Source organism: Amphiprion ocellaris, chromosome 18 (genome assembly GCF_022539595.1).
Source record: "Amphiprion ocellaris isolate individual 3 ecotype Okinawa chromosome 18, ASM2253959v1, whole genome shotgun sequence".
NCBI classification, from domain to species: domain Eukaryota; kingdom Metazoa; phylum Chordata; class Actinopteri; family Pomacentridae; genus Amphiprion; species Amphiprion ocellaris.
In genome coordinates, this window is record NC_072783.1 from 11,099,346 (window position 1) to 11,123,420 (window position 24,075).

At 40.1% G+C, this 24,075-nt stretch overlaps 1 protein-coding gene across 1 annotated transcript in view; it reads left to right on the forward strand.

Moving 5' to 3' along the window:
• The window catches only part of jmjd1cb (jumonji domain containing 1Cb), a 148,053-nt gene that overhangs the window by 50,109 nt on the left and 73,869 nt on the right, over positions 1–24,075 (forward strand). Inside the window, exon 2 of the mRNA XM_023265186.3 lies at positions 14,383–14,574. Coding sequence (XP_023120954.2) covers positions 14,383–14,574 — 192 coding nt within the window. The remainder of the gene's footprint in view (positions 1–14,382; positions 14,575–24,075) is intronic.

Below are 24,075 nucleotides of genomic sequence, written 5' to 3' on the forward strand. Positions count from 1 at the left end.
GATATGGTGTAATGTTTTGTGGACTGATGAGAGTAAGATTGTTCTTTTTGGGTCTAAGGGCCACAGACAGTTGGTCAGACGTCCTACAAACACTGAATTCAAGCCACAGTACACAGTGAAGACGGTGAAGCATGGTGGTGCAAGCATCATGATATGGGGATGTTTCTATGGTGTTGGTCCTATTTATCGCATACCAGGGATCATGGATCAGTTTCAGTACGTCAGAATACTGGAAGATGTCATGTTGTTGTATGCTGAAGAAGAAACGCCCTTGAAATGGGTGTTTCAACAAGACAGTGACCCCAAACACACCAGCAAGCGAGCAAAATCATGTTCCAGACAGACAGAATTCAAGTAATGGAGTGGCCAGCACAATCCCATAGAAAACTTGTGGGCTGACATAAAAAAATGCTGTTCATGAGACAAAACCAAGAAATGCAGAGGAATTGTGGAACATAGTGCAATTGTCCTGGGCTGCAATACCTGTTGACTGGTGCCAGAAGCTGGTTGACTCCATGCACCACAGATGTGAAGCAGTTATCAGAAACTGTGGTTATGCAACTAAATATTAGTTAATGATTCTCAGGAAAGTTGAATCTTCAAGCATTTCTTAGTTTATACAGTACATTTTTGAGTTTGTAAAGAAAGATGTCAACACTGCTATTTTTTTGAACATTATATTTTTTGACTTTCTGTAAAATATTATCAAATTCAATTACTTTTTCCAATTTTCTTGCTTTGAAATAGAATGTGCAGTGTCCCCAATGCATTTGTGTTCATTAAAATACAATTTATTTGAAAAATTATGAGGTTTACTCACCTTTTAAAACACACTGCTATTATTATGAACATAACTGTACATGTGGAAACACGTGAATCATAAAATAGATTCAGCTTGAAATCAGTGGTTCAGATGGAAATGTTTAACTTCGTGTTTTCCTCCTAATGTATTTATAATAACATGGTGCTATTTTTGGATGTGCCTTTTCTTTCCCTCCCTCCTCTCTCCTGGGCCCACACATCCTTGCTATGGAGGAGATGAAGGAGGAACAAAGGAGAGAAAGATGGGTCACATCACTTTGCTCCAGGCTGTTTACTTTGACTTTCTCCTGCTTTGCTCGCCATCTTTTTTTGCCATTTATCTCCATCTGTCTGGCAGGTTTTTTTCTTCGCCTCTAATTCTTCTCCCCACTTTCCCCCCATGTCTGCACGTTGATTTTCTCAAATATCCGTACTGTGTTTCACACTGTGTACTGTATATCGTTCTTGCCATCTTGTGTGTTGTGTCTGCTCTGGTTCCCATGTGGGTTTAACGGGGAGAGATGACCTTGTAGAAGAGGGGATGTCTCTTCATGCTGTCATTGGGTATTACTTCAGCTCATGTGCTCTCTTATTCTGTCTCTGTGCTTCACATTATTTACATCCCAGTGAAGTTCCACAACAGAGCCACTCTTCTCTCCTCACAGTGTTCTGTCACTCTGTTGTGTTGGAGCTTAACCTGGTTAGACCATTGTAAGCCCAACTTCCTTGTGTGCTTGTTAAAGTGTATTTTGGGCATTTTGCTAGGTTGGTGACTTAATGAAACATTCATTTCCTGACTCCTGCTGTCTCTGTGTTGCTTCCATCTAAGGCTATAGCTTGAAGGACTTTGAACACTCTAATATTGATGATCTCCTGAGTTCCAATTATCAGCCCAACCAATTATTAAGGCTGATCTTTGGGAGTTTTAGATAATTGGTGTTGTTATTTTTAATGACTGCTTATTCAATTCAATTTTATTTTCAATTCAATTTTATTTATATAGCGCCAATTACAGTCAAATTGTCTCGAGACGCTTTACAGAACCCATATGCCTGACCCCCAGAGCAAGCCAAAAGGCGACAGTGGCAGGGAAAACACCCTTTTAACAGGGAAAAAAACCTCGAGCAAAATATTATTGCAAAATAAAGTCCACGCACTGCTTTGGATTTGATGCAGCTGTCTCGCTCCTTCTCTGTAGTCTAATATTGTCTATCCACAGCACTATCTGATTGATTACACAGCACGTACAGCCAATCACAACTGTTGTTTACACAGAGTGAGGGTGTGCATTTGCAGAGCAGCTGAATTAGCAGGTGAGCAGGTGAATTCCCACAGCTGTGTTTGAAAGGTGAGACAGCAGACGCTTTTGAAGGTTTCCTAAACATCACCGTCGTCCATAAGCATTATTAGTGTTGCACATAAAGACCCCAATACTTTATTCGTATTTGTTGCAGCTGTAGCTTACTTTGCAGTCAAAGGCTACGGCTGTGATGCTCTAACTGGAGAAGGAAGAACCTGGATAGCCATGAAGTCACAATGTGAGGGATAAACTCCCGTAAACAGTCTTCATTTTGACAGTTTGGTCAATATTTGTGCACTACTTCTGTCACTGAAATATAAAATGCTCTTTTAACATGAATTTTCACATTGAGTTTTTTGCACAGTTACTTTTATAATGTTGAATGCGTGATGTAGGTCTAGTACTGAAATGTGGTTTTTGTATGTGCTACCTGGAGCACTGTAACCTCTTTCTAAAGTCAGATTAACTGTAACAGCTTGCTCTAACTGGCAGACAGATGAACTGACAGTCTCTCTATCAGAGACACAACCTGCAAAAACTGAGAAGAAAGCACAACTATCTCCACATATTCATATTAGCTGCTTTCACAGCGGCAGCCAACTTAGGAGACAGCCGCAAATCACCCTGAAACAGAGTCTGGAAATCAATAAGTACTATTGCTGTAAGATATGCGCATAAGTAGACAGTAAAAATGGTAGAACAGAAAAGAATTAACAAAACAGAAGGACAGCAGACAGAAGGACAGCAGACAGAACTGCAGGAGACAAACTATTACTGATCTACATCAACTGATGTCACAGTAAACAGGAGAGCATCGTAGCATCATATGATGCTCACATGTAATCACTCCTGTTTGTATTTTACAGTTTCAGTTATAGTAATCCTTACTCATAAAGAATATTTATACATGACTTGTTCCCTGCTATCACACGTTGTTAATATATAATATCTAATGTCTATATATATGTATTAATTCAGTAATTGTAATCCTAATAATGAAGTATTCTAGTTATGAATGACAGCTTCCATGCTGTGATACACTGTTAACCAATATACATTATACAGTAAGTTATTTATTATTAGCCTTTCTTGATTACCAATAATTGATATTGACCTCGGTCCTTCAAAAAACAAAAGAAGCTAAAGGGATGTCTTTGTGACCTTTACGTTCATGCTTCTTTTGACTTTGATCATGACAGCACATTTACTAAGAGAAGGATGCTGGTGACATTATTGCAGATGGCGCGCCAGTGGAAGCAATGAGTCTAAAACGTTTAGGATGAAGAGCTCTGGGGCTGCATCATTGATGGATTTAACAGTTTCAGACATTCATGGGAAGGGGTGCATGTCTGAAAGGGACTTCGACGACCAGGTAGCACAGATTTTCAGGTTGTTCTAGACCTAGAAGCAGCTGCTCTGGAACACTGTCTGTCTTAGTTTTTATGTTTTGTATTAGAACAGAACATGTCTTTGCCCACAGCAGTTTTTTTTGTGTCATAGACTATCTGCTTCTCTGCTCTCTCTGTTCCTGCATGATGACATTTCTCTCTTCTTCTCTCTCTGTCTGGCTCTTTTTTTGCTTGTTGATAATTGTGATGGGAAGTGGGCCAGCAACCCAGCACTGCTTCATATATTCATGTACTTCTTTCTTTCTTTCTTTCTTTAGTTCGTTCTTTCATTCTTTAGTTTGTTCTTTTGTTCGTTCTTTCTTTTGTTCTTTCTTTCTTTTGTTCTTTCTTTCATTCTTTTGTTCTTTCTTTCCTTCTTTCTTTCCTTCTTTCTTTCCTTCCTTCTTTCTTTCTTTCTTTCCTTCCCCCTCACTCCTGCTGATTGATATTCTGTAGCAGTAGAAAGCAGCAGCATCACTTGGTCCGTTGTCATGGAGGGGCGCCTTGGTTACAGCGTTGTCAACCTTGTTGTTGCCGTGGTACGCTGGAGATACTATGATACCAAGCAGACAGTTCCTCTCTTCCACCCTCCTTTTGTCTTTCAAAATTCTGTTTAGCCATAGCTGTAGTTGATTTCTTTTTCATCACTTGGTACCGATTACTCTCTCATCTTCATTTCACTCTTCTCTTTCCTTTTCTTCATTTTTTTTTATTGTTTCATATTTCATCTTCCTGCATAGCTGTGTATTTCCACACATTTATTTCCTAGGGTCTGTAACTAGTATTGCCTTCTTCATCATCATTTCCATCTTCCTTGTCTCTTTTTGGCTGTTTCCTTCTCCATGCCATTGAACTTATTGATTTCAGGATCTAATTTCTCTATTTTTAATGCTCTTTTATTCATTGGAGAGGAAACACAATTGTCTTATTTTCTGCTTTCTTTCCTCTTACTCTTTGTCGAATCGCTATGTTCTGTGTTCCTCCCTCGTGTGGTCCTTTTGCCAGAATGTTATTGTTTTCTTTTCGCCTTTTCTTCTTATCCTCTTGTCTCAATTATATTTTTAACTAAATCTTCCTCACTGTTTCCTTTGTAACTTTTTACCTTGTTTGACCTTTTTTTGCTAAAAAAAAAAAAAAAGCCCTCATCCATTGCTGCTCCTTTATCTTTTGCTACAATTTTCTTGTTTTGATGGCCTCACTCACTTTATTTTCTATTTTACCTTTGCTGTTCTTCTATTTTCTGTCAGCTGTTTATTTTTCTCTTTCCCTTAGAACTTGCAGGTCTCTACTCTTTTTTTAAGAGCACAGCAGCAGCCTGTCTTTTTCAAGCTCGACTGCTGTTTTTGTTGCTGCTGCTGTTTCATTTTCTTCTTTTGTGTTTTCCATCTCCTCTCTTGTTTCGAAATCAAAGCATTCTGATGATTGTTTTTGTTGTTTATATCCAACCTCAAGTGACACTCGGCAACTGTTGTGATGTTAAAGTGCCATCAGAACCCGTTGATTCAGATATTCCAACTGATAACCAGTCAAATGTTATATTGGCTCGTTGCCTCCGCTGTGTAGATCGGTGCATTGTCCTTGAGTAACAACACTTTAGCTCAACGCTTTCCTCTTCCTTATTCTTTGATTGCTTCAAACATTTGAGCTCTTGTGGACAGGGATTTATAAGGGTTTATAGTATACAGTTATGTCCCAAAATGGAAATTACACCTGTTGTCTCTGGGTGAGGCGTATGTAGTTCGTGGCAGGAGAAAAATCCACTGCAAATCCCAAGACGTTGTGTCTTATTCCACGACGAAGCCAGGCATACGTGTGTTCTGTGCTGGCTGTTGTAAAATATATTGGGTGTTTGGCCTGGTCAGTAAGGGGCCCTCAAGTAATTTTGTATTGCAGTTACATAAAATAGTGTACTCACAACAGGTAGTTGTAAAAAGAGTTAACTCAGTGGAAGAAGTCAACATGTTTTGGATTTATCTTCTTTTATATGGGTGAAGCTCTAAAAACACAGATTTACTTTAATGCCAGAAGAGGCATATTTGATTTTTCCTTGCCATGAACACACAATTTTCAATGCACGCCTCCACATTGGAACTAAAACTTTCTGCAGGAATATGCATCGTTTTGGACTTTATTTGTGACCTGCATACAAATTGTGTAACCACAACCAACAACTGAAAAAAAAATCTGTTATTCACTTCACTTGTCAGTGATCATAATGTTATGCCTCATCACTGTAAGTCTTTGCTGTTGTTTAGAATAGAATTAGTATTATGTCTTTCTTTTAAAAGTTCCTCTCTTTTACTCTTTACTTTAAAAAAAAAAAGAATTGTGTTTTTCCTTGGACAGTATTTTTACTATGCAGTATAAATCGTTTACTAAAGAAAACAGGTCAATAAAATACTTTTACCACTGCCAACACCAGCATTCAGTTAGAAAAAAAGGTGAGAATAAAGACAAGGCAAAGTTTGACTGCAGCCTCCAGTCCTGCTCTGAGTGCTCTAAAACTGTGCATATCTAATTGACAGTTCTCATGATGCTTTGACCATTTTAGACTGAATTTATGAATGTACCCATAGTTACACAATCGGCTGGCTAAAGGTTATTGTTAGTCATCAAACTGTGTTTGTACAATTCAGCTAACTGTATGTGCTGTTTACTGCTCTAGACTGCCAGCATACATACCAAAGCTGAGGCAGCGAGTGATGAACTACACATTAGACAGTGGAAAACTCTGCACTTCTGCACATGTATGTGATGAACTTTCACTGGATGTTTCAACACATTAATTGTGTTACTGCTTGTACATGCTCACATGTTGCACTTAGGCCAACAAGCCTTGTCAGCACTGACTCTAGTGAAGTGTAACCACTCTTGACTACACACTGAATGTTTATTTCTCTCCACTATCGTCACTGAGAGTGTGTTGTTTGCTGCTGCAGTGTGTGAGAGACTTGGCCCTGCCCCTTATACACATCTATGAGAGAAAAAGTTCTCTTTCAGATTGGTAATAGTAAAACCACATTATAAACAGTAATTTTAGTAAATCTTAATTTCTCCAATACTGATAGCAGAACCGATAACATCAGAGCTAGCTGATTATCTGGTCTTTGATATTTTAGCCTTGGGGCCCTTAATACCGGGTTTTGGTACCCATATGTGGCTGTCCCTGTGCCGTTCTATGGTAGGGAGCAGTCTGCTATGTTGGAAGTGGTGCTTATTTAATTTACGGCATGTTGAAGGCAGTGGTGTGTGCTGCAGCGTAGTATTGCTGTATGTTACATCAAAAGAAGGAGTGGGTGATCTGACAGTCTTAAGGTGCTTTCACACCTGTTAGTCCGCTAGAGTGGTTCGTTTGGACCCAAAAGTTGTTACAATGTTGCTATTTTCAACTGGTTCGGTTTGCATTCACACCGGTGTTTTCGCAGTTGAACCTACTCCAATTAATGTTATATCTCCCCCCAGTCATTTGGTGGTGCTGTTTACAAAACAAGGCGTTTACGATGACGTAGGTGTACGCTGATTGGCGCAGCATGTGAAGAGGGAAAAATCCCGGAAGCTACGGAAGCTCCCGTAGACCAAAAAGTCTGCTGCGCCATCAAGTGGTCCGAATGGAGACAGGTTTGTGTTCTCACCAGGAGCGAACCGAACTGGAGTTCACATAGAAGCGGACCGAGACCACCTCCCGAAAGTGGTCTCGGTTCGGTTCGTTAGTCCGAACCAAAAAAATCTGGTATGCTTTCACATCAGCCCAAACGAACCGTACTTGCAGGTGTTGCGGACTCCAGTCCGCTTTAAGCGGACTAAAAGACGTAGGTGTGAAAGCACCCTTAACCTGGCATAGGAGCTGCTTTGCACTGTTAAACCTGTGCCCGTCTGTCTCATGTGGCCCACCTGCAGACTGTTGTGGTGATGATCTGCCATTCAGCTGCCTCTCCAGTGATTTTCTTGTTCTGGGGATGCACTCCAACTTCTCCTGCTTGGTGTCCAGCTGGTGATGGTAGTCCTGAATTTGCTGTCCACCAAATCCTCTCCAACCAAAACCTGCAGCAGGTGCAGAACTGGTTTATACGCTGCTACACTAAACTCGCCGAGGCTTCAGAGCAGAACAAGGATGTCGTAAAGTCGGCATGTGATAAATTTGCTGACTTCTGTTGCTCGACACAGACCAAGATGGTGGAGGGGGAATTGGTGTCTGCAGGGACACAAACTCACTGGAGAAGCAGCTGAGCAACATGTTCACTGTTCTTGAAGGTGGAAGTCAGCAAAAGACAAAATAGTGGTCAAAGAATAGGTACCAGTAGGTAGCTGACCAGCATCTTATAGATTTGTAAGTAGGACCTTTAGCCTTGAGGTGAAGTAACAATCTTTCTATCAAGACATCCATATACACAACTTCTCATGTGATCACATGAGTGCAACTAAGTCCTGGGGAAGAATTGTGATTCGGATCATGATTATACCCCAAAAGTTTAGATGATTTTTTTTGCCAGGTTGCCAGCTGCCAACTATTAAAGAGGTGTTTCTCATATATCATCTAACATCAATAGGGTAGTGTAAATATGGAACATATCTTCTGCATCCGTTTCCCCTTCCTCCATACAGCTTTGGGTTTAGAGTGTCATTTGACAACCACATTCCCAGCACTTAATATTGACACTTGCACAGTATGCTCTAGTCATTATCTGTAATGAGGAAATTATTGTTGACAATAATCCAGATGATTTATGCACAAATAGTTCACTGTCAGGCTAGGCATGTTGTGGTGACACTGGCTCTGACATAACATTTCCTCCAGGAGGAGAGGCAATATTTTTGTTTCTGAAAATAGTGTTTGGAAGGCCTGGGTCCAAATAGCTCAACTTGTTATTTTGTGTACACGCGTGTTCCTCTCGCTCTCTCCTTGTGTGTGTGTGTGTGTGTGTGTGTGTGTGTGTGTGTGTGTGTGTGTGTGTGTGTGTGTGTGTGTGTGTGTGTGTGTGTGTGTGTGTGTGTGTGTGTGTGTGTGTGTGTGTGTGTGTGTGTGTGTGTGTGTGTGTGGTGAAGGGGATAAAGGAGTCTTTTTAGCTTGGCTAGTCTGCATGTTTTCTGTGCAGTCAAGCTCAGTAAATCAGATTAGAGTTTTGGCGAGGTTACTGTATGTGCGTGTGTGCGTGCATGTGCACGTCAATGACTTAGAACAGAGAGAATGATGCAAAGAAAAGGAGGGTCTTGTAGCTGCTTGAAAATCTTTTTTAATTACCAAAAAGTTTAAAGAGGCTTGTTGGGCTAAAACAACAACTTCAGTGCTGCAGAATGAAAGTGAACATTGCAGAATGACTGACTCTAGATGGTTGACTCTATATCAAAGAAAGGCGTTTCACTTGCAGTTTCATCACACTCAGGACCGTGGATGGGACTCCAGACACAGGGATTTCATTGAATGGATTTGTGTTTTGTAATTTTATGTTGTAATAAATAGATAAATTATAGACGTATACGGACTGCAAACCTGTCAGTAGTACCAAACATACTCATATATTTGTGGTGTTCTTCATATTATGTTTATTATATCCTCTAGTAACAGTCACAGCTTCTGTTCTGCTCTCCTCTGTACTCTGTATTCTGTATAGCCATGTTTTATCCAGCTTTCCCTGGCGCTCTATTTAAAAGGCAGATTTGGCTGCTCTCTCTGCATTGGTCATGTGCTTTAAAGCCTCGTGCTCATTGGCTCCCACCAGCTTCTGGCACAGCCAGCCAGAAAGCAGCTCTGCAGCTGGTGGTGATGGGCAGATTATACATCACTGAACCACTAAACACACATCAAAAACAATCCAAAACAAAATCGTATATGCACATGGAATATGTCGCATTTTTATACGCATTGTGTGTGGACAGCAGCTTCACTTCTGAGTAATGCCGACTGTTCCCTCTGTCTCTGGCCTTGGATCTAATCTACAGCTGTTCTAGACTGTATACTCAACGCCTTTAAATCTTTCAACCTGAAGGAGGCAGTCAGCTGCATCTAAAGCACATTTCACAAGTGAAAGGTGGGATTCAAACCTGTGAAATCCAGTATACACTACTCCAGACATTTTTAACTCCCTCCACTCACTGTACATAAAAATAATGGTTATCATGAAGTCACCATTTAAAAATAATTAACCAGAAAACACTCACTGGGATATAAAGGGATAAAAGCTAAAAAATTTCACTTTTTATCATCTGATAAATTACACATTTAATTACTACCAGGGCTCCAGATCGAGAATGAAATGGATGCTTTTGCAACCTTATTTTGAAAGTGTGTCAGTTAAAATTTCAAGTGGTTGCATCGTGTAAGTGCATGGTGACCATGAAGCTGTACTGGTGTCACTCTAACCAGCACAGGCAGCTACTGTGTTTATCACAGTGGTGGAAAGTAGCACTTGTATAACTTTGATGTATTTACGCTTAAAAATGAAGTCTTCTTGTGTAATGTGGAGTGACCTACATGTGCTGCTCATAGAAAAGACTGCATGTAGGAAAAAATCATCTCTTCGTTTCATCTTGGACAAATATGATATTAGAACGCCCTACTTTATCTCTTTTCAAAATCATTTTTGGTCACACACCTGTCTGAGCACCGCAGCTACCACAGCCTGCATTGTGGGGCATTTAGGGCACATTGGTAAATTGTAGCGTCTGTCCATAAGAAAATGTTCAGCGAATGGTGGGAGGTGTGGAGAACTGGAGAACTGATTACTAGAAGTATTGGTTCTGAAGTGCATTTTTTCTTCAGAAGTATGTCAATGTAATTCTACAATGTCTTTGGTCCTGTAACATTTCAAAACTGAAGAAGTGTCCCCCAAACTTAACTGCAAACTTGCTGACTTGACTTCAGACTGTTTACTTAAGCGCCAGTTTTAAGACATTTTAAAATCTCTTTTACTGTTTCTGTTGTCAGTAATCAGTAATGCTTGTTTGTTTGGCAGCTGTGTGATGAATAGTTTTTCCACCTGTTTGCTTCCTTTGGCAATGTTGCCATTAACTTTAGCTGGCCAAAGCTGTTTTTGAATGTTAATTCTGCCTGCTTTTCAGAAGAGGAGAGTTGCTTTATTTACTTCTTCAACATCAAGCCAGTCTATTTGTACAAAATTACAGTTACTTATGTAAGTAGTGTGAATAATGCCACAGTTTGTGTGTGTCTGTTAGATATACAGATTAACAAATGAAATGATGACTCCATTTAGGATAAAAATATTTTCCTTGTGAACTGGTGAATATGTACAGAGATATATTGTACAAATGCTTGGGGGCAATTTTTGCCCCTCAATCACGGTTTTTGTGGACATTCAGAAATCTCTTGGAGCATTTTGCCCTTTGCCCCCTCTAGTTTCTGACGGTGATGCAGCTGACACATATGGCGGTCATATACTGGATGACCTGAGGCCGTGGTCGGCTTCAATCTTGTCTCGGTCGATGCCTTTAATTGGTTCTTGCAGAATAGCGCACGGCCTGTAGTGATGGTGATAGTGAGAGCTGGTGTTGACGATATCAAATGCTGTGCAGCGCTGTGAGTATAGCATCTGCTTTCCTTTGTTCTGTCTGCCTCTTCTTCTGCTCATTGTGGCTGATAGGAACCTAGTGAGCTCTCTGTGTTCATGGCAGATTCTCACTGCAGCCTCCAGTTACTATAGCAACAGACTCACCAGACCCAGAATTTTCCCATTCCTATCATGTGTATGTTTTTCTTGACTGAACACTCTGTGTGTGTGTGTGTGTGTGTGTGTGTGTGTGTGTGTGTGTGTGTGTGTGTGTGTGTGTGTGTGTGTGCGCATTAGTGTGTGTGTGTGTGAGATTTGTGTCTAATCACAGCGTGGCCTGAAGCCCTGACGCCTACAGTTAACCGATCCATCCCGTCATTGGGCAGGATTGGGCGTTTTTGTGGCATGGTTTGGGTCCATTTGTCCCTTTAGAGGGACCGGTCACTGCTAATCAATGCCAGGCTGTTCTGTGTGATCGTCTTTATCCTATAATGAGACATTTCAACTCTGATGAAAGTGGTCTCCGAGAAGACAATGTCCCTGTCCTGCATTTTAAAATGTACTTTAAGTCAAAATACTACAGTTGAATAGGGGAACCGTTTGACCATGAAATTTCCATAGTTCATTTCAAAATTTAGTATAAGTACTGCTGAGGTGGAATTATCTGGCTCAGAGGAGGAGAAAAGAAACTAAAATTCCATACATTTTAATTGGAAACTACTATCTTTAGATAACCATTTTAGCTTGGGCATGTTGGCATAAAATCTCCCAGTTGATTACTTACATTTGTCTGTTGCAATGTGCGCCAAGGTTCGTGTAGCAAACACAATTAAATGTGTATATTAAATATGTTCTTTGTGCTTTTAAATGAAATACAAAGAAATAAATTATTAGAGTATGACTGTTAAATTAAAGCAAAATAGCCCAAAATGTTAAAACTAATTAGCACATAAAACTATTTTTAAATATTGTGTAATACTTTAATGCTGAATATTATTTTCAGATATACACGTAACAAACACATACCATACATATGTACATACATACCTACATACATTCACATGGACAGACACATGTTTTGTTTTTATGTATTATCAGATACTAATTAAATCATACTATCAACTCTAACTCACACACAGGGCCCTGATGAGCAGAATATCATCATTACTACTTGATGACTTCAGCAGATAGTTACATTTTCACTCAAAAAATGACAAAAGTCCACTTTGTACTATGATCAAACTATTTCCTACTACAGGCAATCAAGATTTTTATTTTTTTACCTCTGTGTTTCTTGTAGAATAAAAAACTAAATGATCTGAACAGATATTCCACAGGTGATGTGCACATTTCTACCAACATCCTCCGTTTTGGATTTATGACTCAATATTTCAGGGGATAACACACAGACGGTGATCATGCAGCAATATAGAGAAGGCCTGCGAGACTTTTCCTTGTTGGTTTGGAGCAATTATTGCCATAACGGGGTCTTAGTTGAAGCTTGAATCACTTCACGCTGTGGTGGATGCCATACATGACACTTTGTTGTTTTTTTTTTTTTAATTGTCATACTACTGAATAAATGAAACCCAGTACAGAATGCAGAAATAACAAAGATACTAGGACACACAAAAACCATGTGCTGTGCATGTGCGTGATGGGCTGTTTTTATTCAGAGCTACAACACGTCTTAGGCTTAGGTTTGCACATCGATAGCTTAAAGGATCAAGACTTGTCTTACAGCTGCTGCTCCTTGAGCGCATACAGACACACACACATTAACTGATTGACACAACAGGTTTCACAGGGATGTCTCACTCTCCCTGTTGTCATCATTCCTCTTGTGCTTGACAGAGAGGCAGAGTGAAATCAACAGGTTCTACAGACATAAGCAGGTCTAGCCACTATACACAGCTAAACCGTTTAGACAGTCATATGTGTTTATATTACCCTTTGCTGTCAGTATAAGCAAGATATGTTTGACATTGCATGTCTTCCATAGTAGGGTTTAAGAGGTTGTTTACTTGCTATCTGTTCTATTTTTTTTACGAACATGGGTTCACTCAACGCGTTAATATCATTTCCTCTCCCTGTCTGACCTGTTTTTGGCCTCGGGCCAGCAGGCAGCAGTGGAGATTTTGAGTTTTTATGACTGGGCTCACAAAAAAACTGGGCCTGATGTGGAAATGTACATATGAGTGAGCATCTTGATAAGAATGCACCCTGTTGTCTGCATTGAGAATTGAAAGGCAACAGAATTTTGTTGCCCCTTTACTAAAACATGCTCATTTGAACAGAAATAGCAGCGTGCCATTCAGTGCATCATTACTTAACAGAAGATTATAGAACGGTCAACCCATCCCACTACAGTGCAGTGTCCTGGAATGACTGCTACTGATGCAACTGAAATGACAAGAGATGTCAATACTGGATGGAGATGAAGCTGTGAAATGAGACGGCTAGGTGATCTCATACAGTCGTGAAGCATAAATGTAGGTGGTAATGAAGTCATTAGTAATACATGGACAGACTGCAGTGACTGTAAACAGAGGACAGTGTGAGGTTGCGGCCGTCGCTGTCTTCAGGCTGGGAGCGATCACTCAGTCGACTGCAGCAGTGCATTATGGGAGAGGGGGAGGGTGGGAGGCTGAATGAGGAGAGATGTACTCGTTGATCCCTCTCCCCACTCTGCCTATCTCTGCCTAAAGAGAGACGAGTGGGGGAGGGTTGAGCTATACAGAAGAGGGAGAGAGAGGATGAGACGGAGGAGAGAGTGAAGATGAAATGAGGTGGAAGATGGCCTATACGCACACACACATCTCTGCAGTCATTTTAATGCAGCATGGGATGAGATGTAGTGTCAGTTTAAATTCTTACACTAAATGGACAGAATGTACATACCACTACTCAGTAGTGTGTCCGAGTCCTATTTCTCATTATTTTTGTTGCATTATCTATCAGTGATACTACTTTATCTCCTTCCTCCATCTTCTGCACTTCCTTGTCCTCTTTCCATTTAGTTCTCTCTGTTCTTCCTTCTTGCTTTCTTCTGTTTCTCCATCTCATTTCAGTGAATTGCTCTGAGTTAATGGTGTATTCATTGTTTTTTGTTTTTGTAAAGACAACCTAACATAATTTTTTATTCTGACCTCCACTGTCTCTTTATTTTCTCCTCTTCCTCTGCACCCTGTCTTTCTTCTTAGACATGCATTGAATGGTTTAATGTGGCTGCTGGTGTTAAGAGGGTGTGTTGTTACACCAGTCTGATGATGCATCCCAACTGAGAGATCAAACCTATTCGCAAATCTAAAAAACAACACACTACACTTATTGTCAGGTAAATTTTTTCTTCCTAATATCATTGACAGTTCTCTTTCTACGTTGTGTGCAGGTATATGTGGAGTTTGATGACCAAGAGTGGGAGAAGAGAGAGTGGGTGAAGGTCTACGAGGATTTCCAGCTGTTTCTACTGGAGCACCAGCTGGTCTGGGTCAAGAGGAAGGAGGGAGCAGCAGCAGGAGGAGGAGGAGCAGGAAGCCTGCTGCAGGGAACCAAGGCCAAACACATACAGTGGCCTGCCCTGGTAAGACCTTTGTTTGCTATTTATAGGGTGGACACAATAATAGGAGCAGCCAGCCACATGACCGAGCTATATGTCTGGATGTTACAGATCTACTGCAGGGTTAGACAGAGTCTTCATCTAAACGCAGAGCCTGGGAGCTGTTCATCCACATTTTTTGTTGCTGTGTTTTTTTTGTCTTTGTGGTTTTGCATATAGATGACTGCTTTACGGTGTTGTTATGGTTTCCATCAGCTTTGTTTAGCCTGTGCCGTCGTAAATTTGCGAGGGTGTTGGGCTGTGTGTTCACTCTTTATAACTTTCATGAGTTTGTTGTTTTGTCACGCTTTCCTAATTCTTCTCTTGATCTATTATCCATCTTGTTTTGTTAACAATTCCTCCACAGCTTGTTTTCATGGCTGGAAGTTTGGCAAAAACCTGAGAACCTTATTAGAGTCTCAACTAGGAGAACCAGACTTTGAGACTTTTTAGTTGCTCAGCAATAATCAGAGGCCCCCAAAAAACCCCCGACACTAGAACCGGTACTTGCCAATAATCAGTTGTCTGCAAGTGCCACTTTCAAAAGCCTTGCAGGTGTTAGTGTCAGATGATGACATTTATTTTTGGAACACATGGTTTACAGTAGATTCATAGCTGAGAGAACGTGCCCACACACACACACACACACACACACACAGACGAACACACACTCGAACACATCACGTCACTATCAGTGAACACATCAGTGCCGTCTACTTTGTGTCTCTGTCACCATGTGCTCTGGTGTGGTGGCATTGTGGCTGCTGTGGTGTTTTTGTTGTTGCCTCTACGCCTCGCTGTTTCTCTAACAAACACACACTGTATGATACACACTTCAGACGACAGTGGTCTGTACAGGAATGCTCCTGCTGAACTTTTGTGATTGTCTGCGGTTGTGAACTTCTATTCTTACACTGTCACAGCGAAACGTTTTTGTGTCTGTCCCCGACCTGACTGAAGGATTAGGTTTATAAATGTTTAGCATTGATGGCATTTAGTTTTGGAGCATGTGCATGGTTCTCTGTGTGTTTGCCTGACAGTGACTGCAAGTGTGTGCATGGAAGTGTGATTCACTGTTTTGATTATATAATAGAGTGCACAGCGCCATCTGGCACACACATGGGAGATAAGAGTTCAAAGACTTTAACTTACACACTTTTTCCTGGTTGTTTTTCTCTCTCTGACTCTCAGAGTTTTTTCACTCATCCGTCATGTCACTGCCCCCGTGCTGATATTGTCATGGCAACAACATCAGAATCTAGTACAGATACATATACACACATGCAAGTGGGAAATGACACAGTAATCCTCAAGAATTGATTTTTTTTTTTAAAGAAAAGTAATGGTAAATAGGACTTTCAATTTAGCTTAATAACAATATGAATAATATCAAGCAAATTCCAAATGAGTCTTTCACCAGATAATCTAAAAAGCCTGATGTATTCATGCCCATGCACCCTTGCTGTGACTAAATCTTCATTTTGATATAAAGCTCTGGAGAATGTATGTGGTCACGAATGTAAACGACTAACCATTAATCATATGAAACTATCTTTTCTCCAGACTCGGGACATTTACCATCATGGCATGAGTGTTTTTAGCACATAGACTGATGAGTTAGCTTTGCATTCATGTGTACCCACAGATAGACACCGTCATTTAATGTATGAATTGGTGTTGGTGACTTAAAAATCGAAGCAGGGTAAGAAACACTGATTACTTGTGGTCTGCTTTTTCATTTGCTAAATGCAAGATATTTTCTGTCATGTCGCTAGCTGCAGGGCTCCAGACTAGCTGTCTATACTAGCAGCACTGGTGATCCTTACTGGAAGTTTTAGGAGCACCAGCACAGAATTTAGAAGCGCCATCCTGTGGTGATAAATAGTCAGTTTACAGTTCGATTTTACAGAAAATAATCACAAAGTACTGCTTTAAGGCAGGATGTGAAATGTCAGGGAGCAGGGGAAGCATGGCTACTCTTAATAAGATAAATGCCTCAAAACATGATATGTGACATTTGTTGGGGCTCTAAAATATTGACAGTATGTTATTTTTGCTGTACATTGTTATTTTTCAGTTTCTTTGTCATAGTAATTTGTATTTATTTCATGTTTTTTGCAGATAGATTTTCTAATTTGTTATCCTGTTTTCTGTCTTGTTTGCACCCAGCTCTGCTTCTCTACTACTAAAATCTGACAATGGTTTAAGGAAAATAAAATCAATGCGACAGAAAATTTGTGAACAGACCTGAAAACTGTGTGCAAATACATAGGCCTATTAAGCAGACTCTTTCACAGCAGTTCTGTCTGAAGAAATGGGCCCAAATCCCTTCAGCTTATCATGACAAGCCTACAGAAGGCTCCCTGAAACATATTTAAAGGACTTAATGCTACCAAATACTACCAAAGTGTCTGCCAACTTCTGCCCCACTGGAAATGTGACCAAAGAAGTAAAGGCTCACATGCATCATCCTCTCCACTGTTTTTCTGACATTTCACATTTGCCAAAACAAATAGTGAATCTAACTAACCACAGACATGGAATGGTTACTAGCATTCAGTGTCAAGAAATGTATTTGGCACAGTAAATGTGTGTGTTCAGCTGTATGTATGTGCTCTCTGTTTTCATGACTTTCATAAAAATACAGCTGCTTTACCAAAAGACATCATGGTTGTCACTACACTTGTGGGAATCTGGTGAAATCTGATTACAGGCTTGAAACAAGGAGTCACCAGTGACTGACTTTTACTGCGCAGTAATAGTTGAGTTTGAAAATAGACGAAAAAAGATGAAATATTTTTAGTGCATATAGAACACTAGAGTTGAACAACGTGAATATCGTGCTGAATTCTTTTTATAGGAGAACCTTGTGAGTGTGTTTTTGATTGCTTACCTTTTTCTTCGCTCAACTCTGAGGTTAATGTTTAGAAAGTACAATTTGCTTCCTGAAAAATGCAAAGGCTTTAGCAGTGTTGGAGGATTTGTATTGATCCATTCCCTAAAGACAGACACCTCCACAGATAGTGGGTAATATGAGTCCTCACACAAACAGACAGACGAGCAGGCAGACAGACCAAGCAGATTGCTTGTCTAGTTATTGCGCTGTTGCATAACTAAACCCCTGTGACCTCGACACACCAACACACACACACAGTATCTGCCTTTTTCCTATTTTCTCAATTATTCCTACTTGTCATTGCTTTGATCTAGTGTGTTTGTTTCTTCATTCTCTTTTTTTGTTCAGCTTCAAGTCTCTGTCTTGATCTTTTTCTCGGCTTTTGTCTTTATGGGGCCTCTGGACTTATACATGCAATTCTCCATTCTGTAATAACTGATACATATGGGGATTTCTTAATACTAGAGCAATAATTTTAATGCAGTCTGCCTCGAACGTGTGTGATGAGTCAATTAAGTCATTGTGGAGAAATCTGCATAGAGGCAAGTGATGTTGTTAAATCTTCCCTAATAGTAAATTAGCTGTAAAGAACAAAGACTTCCTGATGACTGCAGAATGGAAACGCACAGGGATGGATAGAGGGCTGTAGAATAGGGAATGCGTGAGGTGATAAGCAACAAAACTTATCTCTGGTCCACTGTCATGAGCTGATAATGCTAATGATAGCAGCAGTAGTAACAGTATTAATAGAACATATGGAGCAGTTGCAGGTGTAACAGCGGGAAGATGCAGTAATCTGACAACAAGCATTGGATCTGAGAGAGATCCAGCTACAAACTGACTTCCAATTTATCTGGATAGGTTCATTTCTGTTGTTCCTTCATGCTTTTAGAATTTTAAGTTGTACCTGCTATCAGCTTGTGACTATCAGATGTGTCCGCAGTATTGAACTACATCCACCTAAATGGTTAATTGTAGCTAATAGTATTCAGAGTAGGTGTTCCTGCTGTGGAGCTCTGAGCTGTCCTGGCATGGACACAGACTTCTGAAAGTGTCCTGTGACGTCAAACATCAAGGTGATATCAGCAGACACTTTAAGTTGTCAAAGTTGCAAGGTGGGATCTCCATGGATCAGACTTAATTTACCAGCATATTCCACAGAAACGTAATCGGATTGAAATCTGAGGTATGTGGACGCTAAGTCTACACCTTAAACTTTGTCATGTTTCTAAACGGGGTTCCAGTGTGACAGGGAGCGTGTCCTACAAAGCTTCTGTGTGTATGTGCATGTCAAACGGTGTCCATCAGCGTTTGTATGTACGTACATGTATGAGCCTGGTTGTTTGTGTTGGTGTAATAACAGGTAGCATCAGGTGATCTAAGGCTGCAGTGTCATGATTCTTATGAAGAATACCCTTCACTCTGTTAGCTAATGGAAACTACATTCATCACACACACACCTTTTCCTTCTCAAACTAGTCATTTGGTAAAGTATAAAGGCCTCTACACACTGTGCAATTTTAACTAACTTGTACGTTCGCAGCTTGCTCCACTGAACAGCATGAATCTAATAGTCTTTGGGCACGATGTGAAGTTTGCTCTGTGCAGATTGCACGATGAAAACGCAGCTGGATCACAGCCTACGATGTACTGGAGTTGACGTGAATGCGCAAGAATAAAACGTCATAAGCGTGCGCCGTCCAGCCATGAAAAATGAACAACCGAAGCATAAATGGAGCACCTACAATCCCAGGGAAACTAGTGAAACATGAACGGAGCCCTCGTCCTTGTGACATTTATGTGTTTGTGTGTGTTTGCTAGCCGCTAATGTTAGGTTACTGACCTGGGAGCTGCAATGCTACCGCTATATTCTTCCATGCTTCGTCCTTCTTTGTCTGGTTGTGGTACGAGCTGCAGGACACGTCAAAAAGGCTTCTGCTGCCACAACTCTACTAGGTTGTCTTTGTTTAAATCCCACATAGTTGTTTTGATGTGTTTTGCTATTGTCGCTGCAAATCATCTATTTGGGTTTAGCGCCAGTGTCGTGCTGATCAGTACGCCATTTCATCCTGCATTTCTATTGGTTAGTTAGTTGTAGGTCGCAGCAGCAGTCACACTGTGAGACGATCACCCCAAATTTATGACAGTCAGAATTTCATCGCAGCTCGTCTTTGGTTGCAAGACCATGGCAACAGCCGCCCATGAACCTGTCTCACAGTGCGACGTAGAGCTGCCGGTTTACAGCCAAGACCAAAGATATTGCCACGATTCTCTGATGATTGTTATCTTTTGTCTGGGACGGCCGAAAATCGCACAGTGTGTAGTGGCCTTAAGTGGGTGTGTGTTTGTATGTGTGTAGCTGTCCTTTGTGCTGATGCATGCATTTTTTTAAATAGAGACATTGAGAGATCTGGCAGCCACTGAGAAACGTAAAATGAATTTCTGGTATAGTACTATGTTTGCATGCTGGTGTGTATGGGTTTGTGTGTATGTGGGAGACGATCGGTGTTGTTTGAAGATTTTCCATTTGAATGTCAGCCGTCCTTGGAGACAGAACCTGCCACAGACTGTGTGTTTGGGTTGGGTCTGTTATGTTGAAAAGTTCTCAGTGACCCCACCCTGTTCACACTAGCACCATAACTCACCAAGACAGATCCCATCCCCCACCCGACCAACACACTCACTCACTCACTCACTCACTCACACACACACACACACACACACACACACACACGGCTTTAATTTAGCCTTCTTGTATTTACCCTTCTGGTTTTTTTTTTTTGGTTTTTTTTTTACAGCTTTGTGTTGCTTTTGTGCTGGTTTCCCATATATACAGCTGAACAACACTGTCTTATAATTTGAACACATTACCTCAAGCTTTAGGAAAAACTGATGGTCTTTTTGTCTTTTTTTCACATTTCATAACACTTCTCAAACCAAATGATTAATTTATTGATGGTCGAATAACAGATTAATTGATAATCTTCAGATAAAACCGATGCTTTCATATTTAATAAAGGAAGGTGTGCTGCAGGAATGTGTTTGAAAGTATACCGGAACTCTCAAATATGGTGCATAAAAACCTTCTTTGTCTAAGCTATGGTAGCTGAATCATAGCCTTATCTAATATTACTAATTTCATCCTCATCATTTCCTCTGTCCTCCATCCTCGTGTCTGTGACCTGAAAATCAGCCTTAGTGAGCATTCACATAGGATGTTTCACTTCCTGATCTTCATCTTGAGGAGAGAGGATGGAGGGTCAAGGAGGCTTGCTTGAGGAGCTATTAGCAGAGATGCTTGTATACAAGTGTAGTTTTAGCTATGTATATATATATATATATATATATATATATACACACTGCTACTTATCATTAACACTGTTCTGCTTATATGACTACGATCATAAAATGCAGTTGTAGATAATACCTGAACAATGGACAGGTGATGCAGCTGTGCCACACGACTTTGAGTGAGGCTGTTTTATCTTGTTAAATGCCTCCAGTCTCATCTCTGGTGGAGGGACGAAGACATGAGGACAGGAGTCAAGGCAAGGAACTGAGATTCACAATCTGGGAAATGAGATGATATCAAATGATGTCCAGTGGAACAGATAAACCCATGTCAAATCCAGACATCTATATAGGTTGTGTAATGGCTTGCATTTTACTTCTGGTGTGCACTTGCAATCATGGCCTTAAGTCTATTTTTATGTTTCAAGTCTGTTTTCCTGTTTCACACTCCTGACTACAGTGATTGTGTATTGGGCTCTGAGCGCTACCAAAGCAAATAAAATACAACTCACTACTGTGTCTGAACACTTCCTCTCTGATAGACTGCTGCTACTGCTCTGCTAATATGCTGGTTGAGCTTCACTTTCTTTGTATACATGGTAAAAGATTGCAGTTACCCAGAGGCTAACAAACACTGCCTGATGTGTGCATTTACTTCCTGCTGAGCCCAGAGAAAACTGACTTTTAACCAGTGTGTCCCACTAGTTATCACCGCAAAACAGTGAAAGCACATCAACTCCTGCTTTTAGGAAAACCTTTATTATGTATACACATCATATGACAACACACCCACTCAGTCTGGACTTCATTACAGAGACAGATAATATGAAAACACACACTGAAACACCTGGACAACCCACGAAACAACAACTCTGACTGTCACTGCTTTGCTTTCCTCTCATTCTCTTCTTATTCATAGAAGAGGATATGATCACACCTCCAGATGAGTTGAACGCTATCAAATCCAGATAATCCAACAAATACTTCAAATTGGTACTTATTTATTAAATATGGTTGAGATTGTATTGCTTGTTAGTGTCTGGAATATGATTTTAACAAGAAAAACAAAGGAAGACCTCATTTTCAGTTAATTTAGATTACCATAAGCAAAGCCTTTCCGTGATTTAGTGTTTCCTGGTTTTGTGTACCCTGATTACAAACTAATTAGACTTGCAGTTAATGGAAAATCACTTGCAGTGAGTTTTAGTAATATTTTGTGACAGTTTTAATCACCAGATGTGGTCCACAATATAGTAGACACCCTACATGTGGAATGACACATTATCGGGAAGTAGCCCAGCAGATGTGAAGTTTTTTCAATAATTCAATATGAAGAATAATATAATATAGGACTAAAATGATTCCTCGAATTATTTGAGTAATTCGATTACTAAAACACCTCAGGGCTTCGTTTAACCCACTACATACTAGACCCCACATCACTAACTGGTGGACCGTGGTCTGAGTCCGGACCCAGACCCCATCTCATACGGACCCGAACCTATAATCAGCAAATTATGATGGGATTTTAAATTTGATGGGACACTTCTATTTGAACCAGCAGCAGTTTGTTTTAATGGAGAACAATGAGAAATCTAAAAATTTATGACAGTAAAAAGCTGCTACTGCAAATGATGCAAGACAGGAATGCTGGTAGAAAACCGTTAAACGTGCGTCAGTCAATGCAGCTGATTATTTCTAACTGACAGCTGCACTATTAAACTATTCAACTTTGTATATTCAAACATGACATTGTATTGAATTATATGTAGGTCTGACACTGTCTTATAATGAGTGGCACAGTTTGAAACCATTGGCAGGAGGTGGAAATTGGGGCAAGCTGCATCAATGTCCTTGTTGAATCTTTGAAACTGAAACAATGTTAGGTTGTAGGATGACTCCAAGATAGCATTATTTTAATCAGTGATAACTTTATTTTCCATGTACTGTATCTATAATCAGCCAAAGGTTCTGTACTGATGTGCCGGTGGGGACATATATCCACATACATAGTAGGTGTGGTTTAGAGACAGTGTGATAACAGAGTGTGTGCTTCCCCTTCTTCTGCTGTGACAAAGGACTTGCACAAATAATAACTGAATAGCGCTGCATTGTACACCAGGGAGTACCACAGTGCTGCACATGAAGCGGATCAGTTCAATCTCACATATGTGGCCTGTAATTACATGTCTTCTTCCTACTCATGCACTCACTCACTCACTCACTCACTCACTCACTGTCGGCATTGGACCTTTTATGTGAGAACAGCTGATGACAGACTGACTGTGATATCCAATTGTGATGTAACATAGGTGTTTAGTGTATGTGTTATGGTAATAACACAAATTCTAGTAGCATATGTGACACACACACCCAACACAGTAAAGTGTATACTGAAGTTGCTTGTAAAATTTGTGATAAAGTAGTTAGTAGTTCAAAATAAATGTCATTCTCATATTCAGCCATTTCTCCTTGACAAAATCCATTAAATTACTTAAATTTCATTAACTGTTTATAGCAGCAGCATTTACTGATCAATGGCAGGGTGGCTGCCATAATTGTTAATTAGTAATGGACTTGTTACTTCTATCCTGCCATTGAAAGATACAAAAGACATGCACAGTTTCCTCATCAGAGTAATTCTGAGTGATTTATGGTTATATTTAAATGAGTTATTGCATTTTTCAGTGGCGTGCCCTTCGTTTGCTGGAAATTTTTGACGATGCATTTTACATGAATAAATAACTACGGTTATATAGCAATAATAGCATTATTGTTAAATGGTTTTTACACTACATAGGATCTTTGTGGAGTGTTGAGGAAACTGTAAACATCCACAAATAATGCATTAAACAAACAACAATGCCAAATTTACATCATGTTCTCTAAGTTCTTCTTCCCTTTTCTTTCAAGTATGCTGTGCTGTTCCAGCCTTTTCCTCTGCAGTGATTTAGTGGAAACTGGACAATCACCACTCGTAGTTGGTTATGACTACAAACTCCCAGTATTAACATGATAGTAGGAGGAAACGGTCAATAATTTGCATTTTCCTTCACAAATTTCACAAAGTTGTGCCACATTTGGATTGAATCCTAGCTAATGTTGACTATTACTTATTTTGTGTTTGTGGATATGTTTTAGTTGTATAGTGCAGATAATATTGCTATTTCAGTGCTGCTGTTTATTGTCATTTTTTTTAAAGCTTGAATTATACAGTAATATCTTTAAATTAAAGATACAGAAAGCTCCAGACTGCTACTAATCATTTTATACACTACCAGTCAAAAGTTTTAGAACAC